The sequence below is a fragment of the Acanthisitta chloris genome, unplaced genomic scaffold, assembly GCF_000695815.1.
Source record: "Acanthisitta chloris isolate BGI_N310 unplaced genomic scaffold, ASM69581v1 scaffold11476, whole genome shotgun sequence".
NCBI lineage: Eukaryota > Metazoa > Chordata > Aves > Passeriformes > Acanthisittidae > Acanthisitta > Acanthisitta chloris.
In genome coordinates, this window is record NW_008678729.1 from 1 (window position 1) to 15752 (window position 15752).

General features: G+C 45.1%; 1 protein-coding gene across 1 annotated transcript in view; it reads right to left on the reverse strand.

The window, feature by feature from the left end:
• Positions 1 to 8752: 8752 nt before the first annotated feature.
• The window catches only part of LOC103804410 (polypeptide N-acetylgalactosaminyltransferase 10), a gene marked incomplete at its 5' end in the record, with an annotated part of 40240 nt that continues 33240 nt past the window's right edge, over positions 8753 to 15752 (reverse strand). Inside the window, 5 exons of the mRNA XM_009077022.1 lie at positions 8753 to 8920; positions 9670 to 9819; positions 11593 to 11709; positions 12530 to 12751; positions 14512 to 14619. Of these exons, the coding sequence (XP_009075270.1) occupies positions 8753 to 8920; positions 9670 to 9819; positions 11593 to 11709; positions 12530 to 12751; positions 14512 to 14619 (765 nt within the window). The remainder of the gene's footprint in view (positions 8921 to 9669; positions 9820 to 11592; positions 11710 to 12529; positions 12752 to 14511; positions 14620 to 15752) is intronic.

A 15752-nucleotide genomic window follows, 5' to 3' on the forward strand; every position in this document is an offset into this window, starting at 1 on the left:
ACAAGGAAGGGATGGTGGAAAGCTGGGAGCTGGAGAAATGTTTGTCAAAGTGATGTGAGTTTAGGCTTTGCGTTGGTTTCAGCTTCAGGGGGAAAAAAAAAAAAAAACCCCAAAAACACACAAAGCTTCCCCCCAAAAAACCCCAACCAACCAACCCAAAACAAAAGAAAAAGCCTCGACCCCCCCAAAAAAACCCCAACCCCCCAAAAAACCCCAAAAAGTAAAATAGGGGAGGGAGAAGTAGACAAAAAAAAGAGAGAGATTCCTACAGATCCATGAAGCAAAGATGTTACCTCTGGAAGCACCATGACCCCTGTGACACCAGACAGAGTGTACTATTGTCAGAGGTGTGTGAGCAGCTCTGAAGGGAAAAAGGATTTCATCTCTCTGAAGAAAAGACTTTCTGCACAGGCAGAAGAAAAGGTTCCATGGGCTTCAGAGACTTCAAAGCATGGGATCCTGCACGTGGAACAATGTGTGTGGGAGCACCGGGTGAGCTGTGCTGAATCACACACTCAGAATTCCTTTGCAAGGAGAAAGTGACTCCTCCAAGCCCTTGGGTCATCAGCAGCTCAGGCTGCTCGGCAGGAACACTGCACAGGCATCGGCAGTCTGTTCCACACGGGAGCACTGAGCAAAGCCCGATCTGTATTTTCCAGGCATTCCTTGCAATGCCAGACAGGTCTCACACTTAATCTGGAGGGCAGAGACTCAATACTCCTCCCTCAACAGCTCTGCCTCTTGTCTTGGCTTTTACTGCTGGTGCCCTCGGGCAACTCCTAACTTCTGTTTGTCCATGTGACTCGTAGGGAAGCACAGAGCATCCTCCCGGGACACGCTCCCAGGAGCCTGCCGTTCTCATGGGAAGGGAGTGGAAACAAATGACCTCACCCACGGACCAACAAGGAGTTAGTGAAGAGCAAAGAGATTTAAAACAAGCAAAACGCCACTGTTTATAAAAGCCCCTGGCCAAACGCTTGGGATGTGCCTGCCCGAAGCAATACCCTCCTGGTAAAACCATACACTGTTCCCTCGTGTTTGGGAAAGGGCAAACACCAAAAGGCTGACAGTGATCTCAAGCTCTTGATAGGGACATTTCCAGGTTTATCTTAACATCACCAATACAAATCACACGTCAGGCTGAGCAAATCCTGCACAAGGACTATCTTGACACTCAGGAAGCCAAAAACACAGACTGTAGGGACAGATGATAATAGCAGCAAGCAAAGAGATAAAAAGGGAACATGACCACAACAGACAGGATTTAGTCCTGTCCCCATGAGGAGATTATGCTCCCTAGACTATACTATGGGAAGCAGCAGTGGGTGGACAGACAGTCCCCAGTAGTTCCAGAACAGGTAGTGACCATCCCTCTCATCCCTCCAAAGGAAAAGATTTTAAGTTGTTTCGCAATGATCATTGGAAAGAAAAACCCTGTTTCTTATCACTGTCTCTTTGCTAATTCAATGCTAATTGCCTCCAGCTCAGGCTAACACTCTTGACACCTTTTTTCAGTCTTTCAAGAAAAAGGAAGTGCATGGAGGTGTTTTCATAATTGCAGTTTATTTCAGTATATTTATCCTCATGGGAACCTCCAGATTTCACAGTCTGCTAGTCTGGAACAAGCTCCCTGCCAAATAAACTGCCTCATAGAGACATTCTTTATTAGGTATCTATCACTAACCTGATCCAATAATTCTTTGTGGGAGCTGCAATGAGGTGAAGAACAATGTTTCATAAACCCATCAGCACCCAGGCAGCTTTAGTGCCTCTGAAGTGGTAATAGCATGCCCATCCCAGGCAGCTCTCTAATCAAATTAGGGGAAGCTGCACAGGCCTGTAAATCTCACCCGGAGCAGCACTTCCCTCAAAGAGAAGTCTGTAGTGGAGCTGTCACCTGGAACTTAGTGTTTTAGTGGACCCATTCAAGGGACAGAAATGCTTCTCTCCAGAGGGTTTGTGCTGCTGAAGATGTCCTGGACAGAAGCCTTTTTTGTACCTCCAGTCAGAAATCAGAGCATTTCCTTTCTCAGTACCTCAGGGGCCAATGGAAACTGCCCTGGCACCTTCCCCCAGCCTCCCACTCTCCTCAGCATTTTTCTAGGGTGGCACATATTGAACCTGCTAAAAAGCGTAATCTGTCACAGCTTTTGGCACTTTCTTACCCTGGGCAATGTTCCAGGGGCCAAGAATCATAGCACACCTCCCTTGGGAACATGCCTTGCAGTTATCTGATGGTCCTCCCAGAAAGGCTCATTTTCTCACACCCAGATTTTCACACATTTCATTGTCTCCCATCCCTTTTTCCCACTGTTTCTCACCCAATGGAGTTAAGTAAAAAGAAGAGCTGAGAAGGCACTAAAGAAGCAAAGTGGTGACAGTAAAAAGTGCTGAGGGTCTTAGTGGGAACATGAGCAATGCTATTAAACTTACCTTGCCTTGGGCTGCTCACAAGCAGGGCCAAGGGCTCTTAAATCCCTCCCTGCAAACCAGGGTGTGGGGTGGATGTTCCAGCAGTTGCTCTCAAGGCACAGGCAGAGGAAACCCAGCTGTAATTCTTCTTTCTCCACTCCTCTGTGCTTCCCAGTGTGCCCTGCCAACAAGGACTGTCCACGGCCACTATCCCTCAGGGGGGTCCTACCTGGGCACAAGTCATCCACCATGGTCTCTCCTGGACTGCATCCCTAGGCATGGAGCACCTCCTTGCACGAATACATCTCCTTCCATGTCTCCTCCAGCTTTGTCCACATCTTACATTTCTCCTCACATATCTTGTGGCTGCTGCTCGCTCTTTGCTCAGCTCTCCTGAGCTGAGGTGCTGCAGGGTCCTCTCATGGGCTGGAGTTTTGGGGCATGATGGGGGTTGTTCCAGCAGTTTCAGAGCTGTTGGGGAGGAGCTGTGAGGGGCAGACACAGAGATGACCCCAACTGTCTGAGCCTGCTGTGTGTGCCCAGCACAGTGCTCAGGCCTGAGCTCACTGGCTGCTCATGCAAACACAGAAAACCCTCAGATCTATTCCCAATGGGAAGGGCAGCCAGGAAGGATGTTTCCCAAGGGGGCTGGAACAGAGCAGTGCATGGCATGACAGGAAGAAATACCAGACCAGGGTATAACTGAGCTTATTCTCATAAGCAGAGAGAAGGGAAGTCAATCACTGGAGCAACAGGCAGGGGCAGGCACATCTGCATACACAGTTTTCAGAAAACACATTAAAAATTTATTTTAAATATATTATAAAAGGATGTCCATTCAACTTTAAAAACACTAGGCATTCTATCAATGATTCCCAATTTATGAAAGCTACTACATTAAAGTGCTACAAGTCCTTTACCACCCCCAGATATTAGGCTGTTGGTCCTAATATGCACAAAATAAATACACACTGATTCAAGAGGCACCATCCAGTTTTACAGAGAAAATGCATGCAGTACAGGGAACAGACAAACTCAGACCTAATCACCAAGATCCTGGAGAATGCATTTGGAAACCAATTCCCTTCTCCATCCTAGAGGCTAAAGCTCTTTGTTGCTGTTATCGTAAGGGCTAAGGTTTCAGGCTATTAGCTTGATCAGTTTTTATCTTGCTTTGTGGTTGAAGGTCACATTTGCTTGTTCACTAATTGGGATTAGGATGTTTTGCCTAGAGTTGAACTAGTATATTTAAGACCACAAAGATCCAGTGGCTTTATATAAAACTCCCAAATCCCTCACATCTGCTGGAATCATTGGAGCCTTTTGGGTCATACAGAAGCATCAAGAAAGCTCAAATGCTGTGAATCAAAGAGGGTACTCAGCTAGCAGAGTCAAAACCAGGCATAGGCTTTTTATTAGGGTTTCCATCATCTAACATTCCCTCGTTCCATACACATCTCCAAGCCAAATCATGACCCTACAAAGGAGCAATCGGAGCAGGAGGTGAGTTTATTTCAGTTACACTTTAAATTTATAATGAGAATAAATCAATCTGAGTGGTTAATGAGGAACATGAAATTAATTGACAAGTCTGTGTTGAATGCTGATGGAAATTTCTATCATTCCCATTCTCCACCCACTGCATCTCTCCTCTCCCCTCCAACCAAGTGAGTACTTGTAGCTTGCCTTAAAATCTGGACTCAGCACTCACTAGGTCACCAAATAAAGCACTTAAAGCTAAATCCTACCCGGCTGGGAAATTGCAGCACACAGACTTGCTTAAGATCAAGTAACAGGCCGAGGTAGCCTGGGAACAGGTCTCAGTGCTCCTGCCTCCCAAGCTAGCTCTCCTGTGCTGTGTGTCCTGTGAAACCACACAGTGTATCCATGACCCACAGCAGCTGGGAGTGGATGTGGGATCCAAGGCACATGTGCATCACTTGTGCTGGCAGAGCCAGGTTGTTTCAGACATGGTTTTACCAGGACTCTCTTGACTGAAAGTGTGACAGCCTGACTGCCATAGGCTGGCTGTTCTCTCCAGTCAAACCCATTCCAGGGTCTGTCCATATCTGGAAAGACAATTCAAAATAAACCCTTCTCCCTTTTCACCCAGAAGTTCCATGACTGCCTAGTGTGGCTATGAGGTCTCTCCCTGGAGTGACATGAGCCAGCAGAGCTGCTGTAAGGACCCTGCAGCAGCACCAGAGCTCTGTGCTCTGCAGTGCTGGTTGCTGCTGGTGCCTGTTTGACTCTCACTGCACTGATCTCAGTGCAGCAGGGAGGGGGAAGGTTTGCTGACTGGAACTCTGCAGTAAGGGAAAGCAAAGCCCTTTGCATAGACAAATGTAAAACCCACCAGGGAGAAAGATAGGCTGAGAAATGGCTTTCTTGCTACTTCTGTATTAAAGACTTGAACACACCCTTTAAAAGTTTCCCAGGGATGAAAGGCATCGACTGTTTCAGAAAGACACTTCTGCTACAGATTTTATAAGCTTTTGGGACTGTTTGTGATTTGCATACTTAGAAAACCAATTGCAGGATCCTGCATGCCACTGAAATCATGAGCCTTCACCATGAGGTGAAACATCCAAGAGCTAACCTTGGTATAGGTTCAGTTGTTTCATCCTTTCCAAGTCTTCCTATTAGGAGTGACAAACCCCCACAGAGTCATTAACAATATCGATTTAACAGAGGAAACTTAGGAGCTTCTGAATTACTGTCGTTCACACAAATTTTGCACTGAAAGTCAGACATTTAAAAAAAGAACCACACACAAACACTGCACAAGTCAAGCTTTCTCTTACATCCTTATCTCCCAACCCCTTCCCCTCAACCTCTCTTGTCCAGCAAGGCACTAGGAAATGGTTCAAGTTTAAGCATTTGCTGTACATCTACATTTAAAAAGGCACATCTTTATTTTAATGATGCTGTATTCCCCTTTCAGGAAGGCTCACACGTTCTTCTGTTGTGATGTGGAAAAGAAAGCTAATTTCCTAGGCATGAAAAAAGACACCTTGCACACATGAGAGCCCCAAACCTATTCACTGTCTGCAGGCCTTAGAGATTAGCACCAGTATAGAGCAACAACAGCTTCAAGAGCAAATCAAAGTATTTTTATGCAACATAACACATCCAGGGACCCCCTGTTGTCTGGGATTCTGGTACTTAAAAGCAGCAGAACTTATGCAGCCATGGAGAGAGAGGTGTTTGGATACTTTTGGGGAAAAAATATGAAAACATTTATTTTGCATTAGATAGTCACTGGTGTTTAATCTCCAGTCTTGACTTGCATGCAGATGTGAAGATTTACTTATGCATTCATGCTTTAGCAATTTTGCTCACAAATAACCCAAAGTAATTGGAATAATTAACCAGATTGCCCAGCAAAGGCTCAGTTAAAGATGCAGATGATGAAATACAGCTTCTAGCTCTCAATCAGTGGATGGTTGGCTATATTAAGTCCTTGCATTAGTCAGCAAAGCCTCTAGGGTATTGAAAAGTATAATTGATGCAAATAAATTAATAGGTCAAAGCCCAGTGAGCTAGTCAGAAGTGTACAGAATTTGTGAGGCACTTATCACAACACTCAGATCCCAAACCTTCAGAAAACAGATCAGCCATCCAGAGAAGGACCTGGTACTAAAACTCCAGTTTCTGTGTACTGGTGGTAGGTTGCCAAATGGGAATTGCCTCAACAATTACCCAGTCTTTTGGTGCACACTGCTAAGAGCTGACCTTTCTCAAGATCACTAAGTGGTAGAAGACCTGTACTTACTGCAGTTCCCCCTGAAGCAAACATCCAGTGAGCCAAGAGAGGGCTCTCTTCACAAGGTGAGCCCAAGAACAAAGCAAGCCATGCATTTTAGAAACAGAAGCTAATCCTCTCATTAGAAAACTAAGACACACAAAGTTGCAACCTGCAAGCAGAACGACCTACAGTCCATTTATAGAATCTGCTGATTGTGTCCCGATTATAAAAAAAAAACTAGCACTGTTCATGGACAAACAGCTTTTTGTTCCACAGGTATTAAAACATTCATAAAGACATCTAGTCAGGCCATCTAGTGCTCCACAGTCAGCACCACTAGGCTAATGAGAGCATTAATAACTTAAGGAAAGCAGCAGTCAGACACAAAGCACTGGAAGATGACTCTGTCTCCCACAGAAATGAAAAGAGATCCTAATGACAGACATATTGTACTGGGAACATAAGATGTCAACTCTGTTTGCTGCTGGTCTCACTTCCATACTATACTGCTGCAGAACTGTCACAAGGAAAGGCTAGGGCTTTTCTTCCTCTTTCTTCACTGCCAAAACATTAGACACCAACACATTTGGGAAGCCTGGTCCCAGCTGCAATGCAGTGCCCATGTTTTCCCTGCTCTGTGACTGCATGGACCAGGTAAGCTGGCAGAAGAAGTTGGGCATGGCCTCAGCTGTAAAGATGAGAGAGGTGGAAATGGTTTTGAGCCTCACAGTCAATACATCAGATTTGAGAGCTTGAGGGGCAGATAGTTGTGTCCTAGCTTGCAGGCACAGCAATACACAGCCTCAAAGACCTCTGAGACATGGAGAATGATCAGAAAGAGCCTCTTGCTTCTGGAGCTCTGCAGGGGGAAGTCAGCCTGCTCGTTTCTGGACACCAGGCAAACATCTCTGTGCCTTCACATGAAACCCAGCCCAGAGCAGAGCTTCCCTGCCCCTACGAGGAGGGAACTCTATTAACTGTGCTCACCAGGAGTCCCAGATGGGTGCTCTCCTCCTATCCCCCTCTGGAGCTGACTGCACACTACCAGCTCTTGTAACACTCTCGCCTGGGCAGTTGGACAAACCAAGGAACTGGGCAATTCCTGGCAAAGAAATCAGTTTTCCTGATTTACACAGCATCTTTGCATAAGTTAACTGCATTGTCATTCACAGCTTTTACCAGAAAATGTCACTGCTGCTTTCAGTACAAGGCTATGTCAGCAAAACTAGTAAATCTGTTTTTGCAAGAACTTCATTTTAAGCCAGGGTTGTTTTAAATACTTGCTTCAAATAGATTTGAACCAATAGTCCTCTGTTTATCCTTTAGTGTCAGTACATTCCAGCTCCTAGGACAAAACAATCCTGGTTCACAGTCTGGCAGGTGCCACAGCCAAACCAGAAGGGCAATACCTTGCACTGCTCACTGACTGCACAGGGGAGAGGGTACCAGTAGAATGGGTCCATCAATCTCACATTTTTGCTAAAGCAAACAGATTTCCAGTCACAGTAAACTGCACAGTGCTGTGGGTGTTGGGAGACAAGGAGAGATTAATAGCACATTCCCACAAGCCTAGAACACTACTAACCACAGGACTCAACAAACTACAAGCTGATGAACAAATGGATAAAGACCAATGGCTAATCTCAGCCCTGACTTAATTATCTTGAATTTATCTGCTCACACCAACTGTGAATTAACTTAGCCTTCAAACTTCTAAAGGAAATATGGAAGTTGCCTCCACATAGTAGTCTGAACTCTGAGAAACCCTGGAGGTGTCTGTGGTAAAAAGATTGTTAACAAGAGGCAAATTTAGAACCTGATATCCAAAGGCTCTTAGCAAAAGTCTTCACCTGTAAGAACTGTGCTTACAGAAAAACCCTCTGCTAATCTTTCACCTTGAAGATTCAACAGTGAGTGACAAACTGACTACAAAGTGAGCAGACCAGAAACACAGATTTCTCATGGCTAATAACTACAGCCACATTCCCAGCACTTGGCTGCACTTCCACTAGAGCTCATTCCTTCATCAGAGCTGTGATTTGGAAAGTAATAATACTCAACCTGTTTGAAATATATTTGGTTCAGGGCAAAAAAATATTCATTGCATTTTACACTGATGGGCTTTTTTTTTTTTTTTGATTGGAGGCTTAAATCTTCTGTTCAAGATTTGACTTCTATGGAGTTTGGAAGATAAAGCACCTATGTGGGAATGCTTCAGTGGGTGGTATAGCAGCTACAAAAAGTCCTGGAGGGTCCGGGAGAACAAAATCATTTAACACCAGACCCAGATGGGAAAAAAAAATAACAAAAAGAGACCAAAAAAAGCCATTTGAATCACATTCAAACTCCTCTAAAAACAGAGTTTCTGTTCAGTCTCAGCACAGAATTGGCTCTGGCAAAGCCTTTAAAATTCCACCATCCCCAGAAGAGAAGGATGCAGCATCTTCACAATAAAGACTGGCCTGCTAGTTAGCCTTCTCCTGAGATTCTCCCTTTTACCTTCATTAACTGTTTAAAAAAAAGTATTCTTAAAAAAATTTTTATAACCCTCCCCAGTAAAAACTATAATTGTAAAATATATATATTGATCTTTTAAAGATCAAGATTTCTGTTAAATTTTTCCAAGATGGTTGAGTTTGTGTGTTCAAATATCCATTGCTGTGTTGGAGATGAAGGATTGCAGCTGTTCATAAAGATCTTTCGATCACTCTCACTGCAGTCCATACAGCTGCGGCTGACTGGATGGTACAGGGTCTTGTCCTGGAGAAGAGAAATTTGATGTGAGGTTGCTAAGTGCAGAAGAAAAGCTGTTGTAAAACCAACAGAAAGAAGTCGTATAAAATCAAGGCAAACTATCGTTTGTCGCTTGGCTGTATCTGAAGTTTTCCATGCTTAACTGGTTGGCCAGTGTCTCGGTCCATTCCCACTGCTTGCAACAGAATCCAGCCCAATCCTCACACTTGCACAGGGAAGCTCTAAAGCTGTGCCTGAAGCCACAGGCTCTCCTGTGACATCCTGCTGCATCACTCCAGGGCTCTGTGCCAGCAGATTGCAAGGACTATGACAGGGCACTTAGACAAGAATATACTTACCTGTTGCCCACACTAGTTTAGTTGCTTAGCAGGAGGATGAATAAATCCTTATCTACCTTTGGCACAATTTTCCAGTACTCAGAACAAACCAACTCTCAGAACACCTCTCTGCAAACAGGTTTTGCAAGGATGTTGCATCACCTCATTGCCAGCTGTGGACACACCATGAGTGTCCTGCTCAGTGAGCCCTGGAGTCCTCATCACCTTCCTAACCAGTGCAATGGGGGAGTCACCTCTTCTAATAAGGGTAATTAATGGCACAATGACAACAGATTGTCTGCAGATTCTCTTATCACAGCTACATGAAGAGAAGGAATAAAACATGAGTGCTGACATTTTAAGGAAACTTAAGTGCCTACAGGCAATTTGACAGCTTAAATGAGAAATACTCATATGCCCACACACACACAGACTCACTTTTCGGTATCTCCAGAGCTGGTTCCCCTTCATTCCGTGACAGTCATAGAGGGTCACAGGGCTGCTGTGGGAAATGGCATCAAAACAAAACTTCTTGGTATGCTGTGGATCCCCAGGACGGATATCCTCTCTCCAGCTGAAGGTGAACACCTGCCAGGACAAACAGGACCCTCAGGATAGCTGTAGGTACTGGGCACGATGCTTTCACCAGTAGAACACTGTTCCAGGGTGGGGATGGTTCAGGGAAAGGACAGTATCTTCTAGAGAAAAACTATTCCTACCTCTGGGGACAGGGACTGCTGGCCAAGGGAGTCTCTGACAGTTGCCCCAGCAGTATAATGTTGAAATATTACATGTGAAATGTAATAGCAGACTGTGCTGCTGCAGCCAACCATGCTGGTTAGCCTGGGTGCTGTAGCAGCCCTGACTGTCTCTGCAATGCAGACATACATCAGGGATTAAGTGAGCAGCTGACCAATTACAGCCCTTCACAGCTAGCAAAAAAGGCAGAGAGCTACAGGAGCTCCGAGTTAATGCTGGCAGTAAACACCCGAGTCTGCACAGGCAGCCTGCAGTCACCTTGAGAAGTGCATCCCACACCTTCTGGGCCAAGAGACCAGGGGCCCACAGCTCCCCATCCCACTCCACAGGAATGTTGGAAGGGCAAAGACTTGGGCAATGCTCCCTGGTGCTCTCTTCTACTGACCCTGCAATGACCTCGCAGCACTCTCAGGTGCAATGGAAGGAGGGACACTACAGAAAAGCAGAGAAGAATTTCAGCTCTAGTAACTTGGTACAACCTATGCCTGGCAATGCTGTGCCCTTGATGAAAGAGTCCTCTGTGACCAGCACTAGCCAATGTGGTTCTGCAGGGCTACTAGCCAGCAGACCTTGGTCCCTACAGAGAAGGGCTGTCCTGTGGGCTCCTTCTGGAGCCAGGTGGAGGAATAGTTCTTTCTTCAGAGGTATCTCCTGGGGCAGTAAGAAAAGCCACCAGTAATGATCAGGATGTTGCTATTTGAAACAGCATGGCCTAAAACTTTCACACAAAGAAGCTACTTTGTTCCCGACTCTCTTTTAAATCCCTCTTGAGAGAAAAATTACCGCAATCATTTAGCCTCAATGCTACACAGAAGTTAAAACCACATCCTCTTCCTAAACATAAGCCAACACTAATTTTCAAGATCCTCCTGACACAACAGAGGCTTAGTTTTGGACCGTGCCTGAGTAAATTGGTTTTGTTTCTAGTTTTCATGCATCAAAATTGATATGCAACAACCCTCTGTCTCCTACTACTGAAGGCATTCCCTGAAGAGTTATGCATGGCTCTGTAATAGAGGCATTGTTTTCTTGATCTTTTCTCAGCTCAGCTGCTACAGTTTAGACAAACTAATATTTTCCTCCCTTCTGTTACAATAAAGCTGTCGTTTCTGGCACCTTATATGTTGAGAGGGTGAATCTATAACCTGGCTGGTTTCATCTCTCTCCAGCAGTGGTTGGGTGTTTATAATGCATTTGCCTTCTGTCAGGAGGATGATAGTGAGCAGTTATTGAATGCTCCTGCAGGTTCATTAATATGCATGATGCTCCTCTATCACTTCTTTCAGCACAACCTTTGAAGTTAATATTCACTTTGTTACATATTACAGCTGCCTTGTTACTGGTTTATTGTTTTGGCATATTGTTTTCTTGTCATTTCTTTTGTTCGCTCTGAGAACTTCAAAGCAGAGGTAAAAGCTCTGCACAGAGCCTGCCAGACTCCAACCCCTGCCACGAGCACAAGCCACATCCTGCTACCAGCTCATCAAGTACAATTAGCCTTGGGGTGCACCTGACAGCTCTGCAATGGTTTTCCTCCTCAAACACTGGGTCTTGTAACTTGTCCCTCCCCAAATTTAGGTGCAGATGATTTATCAGTGTTACCTGCACATTGTTCCATGCTGCCTCTCCTCTGTCCTTCACACAGCTTTCCAGCCTCAGTGGGGATCCCAGGGCTCCATGCTTAGTATCCACACACAGTCCAGTTCCTACGTTGCGTATCTGAAATAGTAAATTAGTCACTGAATCTCCTACTTCTACCAGGTGACAGGAAAGAGGCTCAAATTGCCTCAAATAGCAGCAGTACTTGTATGGAGATAGTATTTAAGAATTCTCACTTAACTATGTGTCTGAACTGGTAGGGAACAGCTGGAAAAAAGCCCAGAACTCAAACTGGGGCCCAGTGCCAGCTGTGCCAGAACCTCCAGCACACACCAAAACCCACCAGTGACAGCACTGCAGAGCCCACGGTGGTGGTGCATCCTCCTCACCCACACTATGATCTCAGCAATACCCATCAGGCCTCAGCCTTGGGGAACAGCACCTGAGCTGAGCTCCTCCTGAGCTTATCAGAAACACTGTCTACAACAGTGGTGCGTAACAATCCACAACTTCACTCCTGGGGTCATTCTTTTTCCAGAACACAGATGCCTTTCAGAAACAGGGATGCTTTTCCTGGCTTTCAGGTGGGAAAGCTAAGCAGCAGAGCAGCTCAACACTGTGGTGAGGCCCTTTGGAAATACAAGATTTCACTAGTGCTCAGCTGCTGCCTCTCCCTAGCTCTCCCTTTGGCATGTTTTGATTCCTACTAAATACACAACATGCAGAACAAGCCAAGTCTCTATTCTCCTTGTAGCTGTGCACTAATAGAAGCAGCTGCCTGCCCAACTGCCTGCTTTGATCAGGCCAATGCAACAGTAGAGGAGTTCTGGGCTTTGAAACATATCAAGCAGATCTTTAAACACTCACTTGCAAGTGCTGGAGCTTTAAAACCCAAACCACAGCCTGTTTGCCCACCGCAGATTTCAGAGCACAAACTTGCCTCTCCCCAGGCAGCTGCTGGAGGCTCCACTGGTGGGTAAAACTTTGGCAAGTCCCACGCAACCTCGTTCATGAACCACTTGAAGCTTTTGCAGTTGAGGTTGTTGCGCAGTTCCTTCTGAGCCGCGACGTCGCCCGCGGAGAGGTGTCGATACTCTGGTCGGCGCTGGTAGATGTACTCTGCATACTCATCCATCCACACCTCAGCCACTCGCTTCAGGTTCTGTGTGGGCAACAGCCACAGGGGAGAACGAGAGGGAAAACCACCTGAGCACACTGCACACACCACTGACATTAGCATTCAGAGCAGCTTGCATGTTTTTTGCTCAAGAAGGATTTTCATTCACTTTCTCTCTCTCTCTCCAGCTTCAGGACAAAGATTATTTTTATTATTCTCTAGTTCCAAGGGACTTTTAGAAAGATATTTTCAGATGAGGTCAAAACAAAATCTTGGCACTCAGCCATTTTATCTAGTTCCTTGTGGCTAAGAAAAACAACATAAATCAAAAGTTGTTTTTCTCCTTTTTTTTTTCTGTAAAGAAACTAGTCAGAACATGATGCTGGTAAATACCACTGGACATTCAAAGGTCTCTGACAAAAAGCTGCTTTCTTAAATCCTTCTTATTGCATCTTTTATATCCATCTAGGAATGGGATTTGCAGTACTCCCTTCTGGAAAGCTTCAGTTCACAATATTCTTTCTTAGCACTATTTTTCCATTTTCTTGGGTAAAACTCTGAGATACCTCAGGAATACAGAACTTTTAGGTGATGACCCTCCAGAACAGAAGTAAAGGGTTTACCTTCCTGGCAGCAGTACATTTCATGTATTACTGCAAAGTTTAATCCACTGTGCAATTCCAAGGCAGAAACAAATATCACCCTGCTAAGACAACCGCCCTACTGCTTGTCACAGCACCCTCCAGACCATTGGACTTAGGACTGCTCTCTGGTAACATCAGGCACATTCTAGGTGCCACACAGTCATGTGCCATGTGCAGTTGTGACTCCAAGCAGCACTGCCCATCTTGCATGAAGCTCATCAGTCCAGCAGTGATCACCTACTACCAAAAGAGCGAGCAGTGTGACCCTGCCCCACATGCAGCTTCCACACATGTGCAGGTGTTTATCTCAAGGTGCCTGGAGATGCCAAGAAACAGCCTTTCCTATACCTGTCTGCCTTCTCCTTCCAGCACTGTGGGAGTACACAAGAGCCAAATACTGAATCAAAAGAAATATAGCTCCTTCCTGAAGAGATGGCACAGACAGGAGAGTGCTCTATCGCTCTGACAGGTCATTGCTGGGCTGAGAAATAAATCCAACTCTCTAACTAGGGTGGTGCTATTAAACTGGGAAGCATTTTAACACTGTGCAAGCCACAAGACAGCAGAACAGCAGGGCACCTTCTATGGTTTTTAGTTTTTCAGCCTTCCTGCTCCTATGATTTTTTTCTCCCACCAGAGGGCAATGCAATCCCTTCTTAATTTGAAAACTAACTGGAGAAACCCAGTGCACCATAGGCAAAAGCTCTTTCCTCTTTGGGCTACACTAGATTAAGAAATAAGATGGCACAGAACATTCCATTGTGGAAAATTACAGCTTGCCCATTCAGTGATCTGTGATGCTTGAAGCTGAGAGGTCTCTCAATCACCACAACCCAATCCCCACACTGAAGCCTGCTGCTCTTGGAGAGCACAGCTATAAAATGACTGAAGTATTATACAAATACAGCCATAGCTTGTTTTTATAGCTATTGCCTGATCACAAAGTCCCTTCCCAGCACCCAGCAGTGGCTGATGTCTGCAGCTCCCCAGGCTCTCTTCCCTTAGTGCTACACATCTACCACTGCAAAACTGCTCAATGACTACTACACAATTTACAGACTACAAAGCCTACATTTGCCTCCTATTGCGGTGTGAGAGGAGATGACAGTATGATCATGTTGTAGTCAGGCATCTGTCGTGGGGAATGCTATTGCTACTTACTCTTGCCAGGCTGACTCCTGTGGGAACCTTGTATGGAACATATTTTCTGTAAATATGACCAACTCTTGAGCAAGGGATGTCCTCCATGCGACCTCCACACATCCATACCTGTGGAACAGCAGAGATACAGATTCACTCTTGGTTTTATGGAGAAAAATGCAAAAGAAAAAAAAAAAGACTTCCAAGTAATGAAAAAGCTTAACCCAGATTTTTATGTTGAAGTACTCTCTTCCCAAATACCCTCCCCTCCCTGCCAGAGTCTCAAATCCTGTAACTACCCGCTTAGAGCCATGCAGCAAGCCTTGATTTAGCACAAGTGCTATCAAGCCTTCTTTACAGAAAGAACAGGGAAAAAAATTTGAGCACCCAGAGAACAGCACACACCACACTTTAAATTGATATGTTATTACAGCACTAGTAACCACAATAGTTAAACTGGGCTGCCATAAAAAACCTGGGTGTAGATTGTGTAACGATGCTGTAAAAGGGAGACCATCTCCATAGTACAGGTGGTCATGTGTTATGCAAAAGGCTCCAGGGAATTCATGAGCCTGTTCAAGTGCCAGAAATCAGAAGAAACTGCTACTTTTTCCCTGTGGTTATCACTGCTTTCATATGGTTTCATTGCTGACATTCACTCACTGCTTTTGCAGCCTTACAATTAAGTGGAAATCCCTGCCTGGTGAACTCATAAATAGCTTTATAAAAGCCCTCAGGAAGGTACTTGAACACACTGCTTGTTGGAGATGACTACACCTTGATGCTTGGTTTATGTCTAGATTAGGCCCAGAAGCTTCCTTCCCCATCTGGGAACACTTCACTCTGTGCCAGCACTCTGCAACAACTTTCTTTTATTCCTTATTTATAGCCTGGATGTAATAATTTTCTCTGAGTGAAACGAAAAGAGATGTTTTCTGAACCAGCCAATCTACTTCATTAGGTGTAAGAAATATATTCCTGTGCTTCACAGAAATACTTACAGAAAAAGTACCCTTCAGTATGCCAAAGAAACGAGATTCTGATTCCTGAAGCACAGCACTGCCTTGCCCTTCAGTCTGTCCCCAGATCCCATGTGAATGCCCTGAAGGCTGTGGTGTTTAGGCAGGGCCACTGGTGCTGCAGGCTGATACAGGGCTCTTGATCTTCCCATTCACTGTGGCTAATTTGAGCCACCACAGTTCACTGTACAATGAGCTTAGTCAACAGCTTCACACACAGCAGCAATTCCATTAATATTCTAC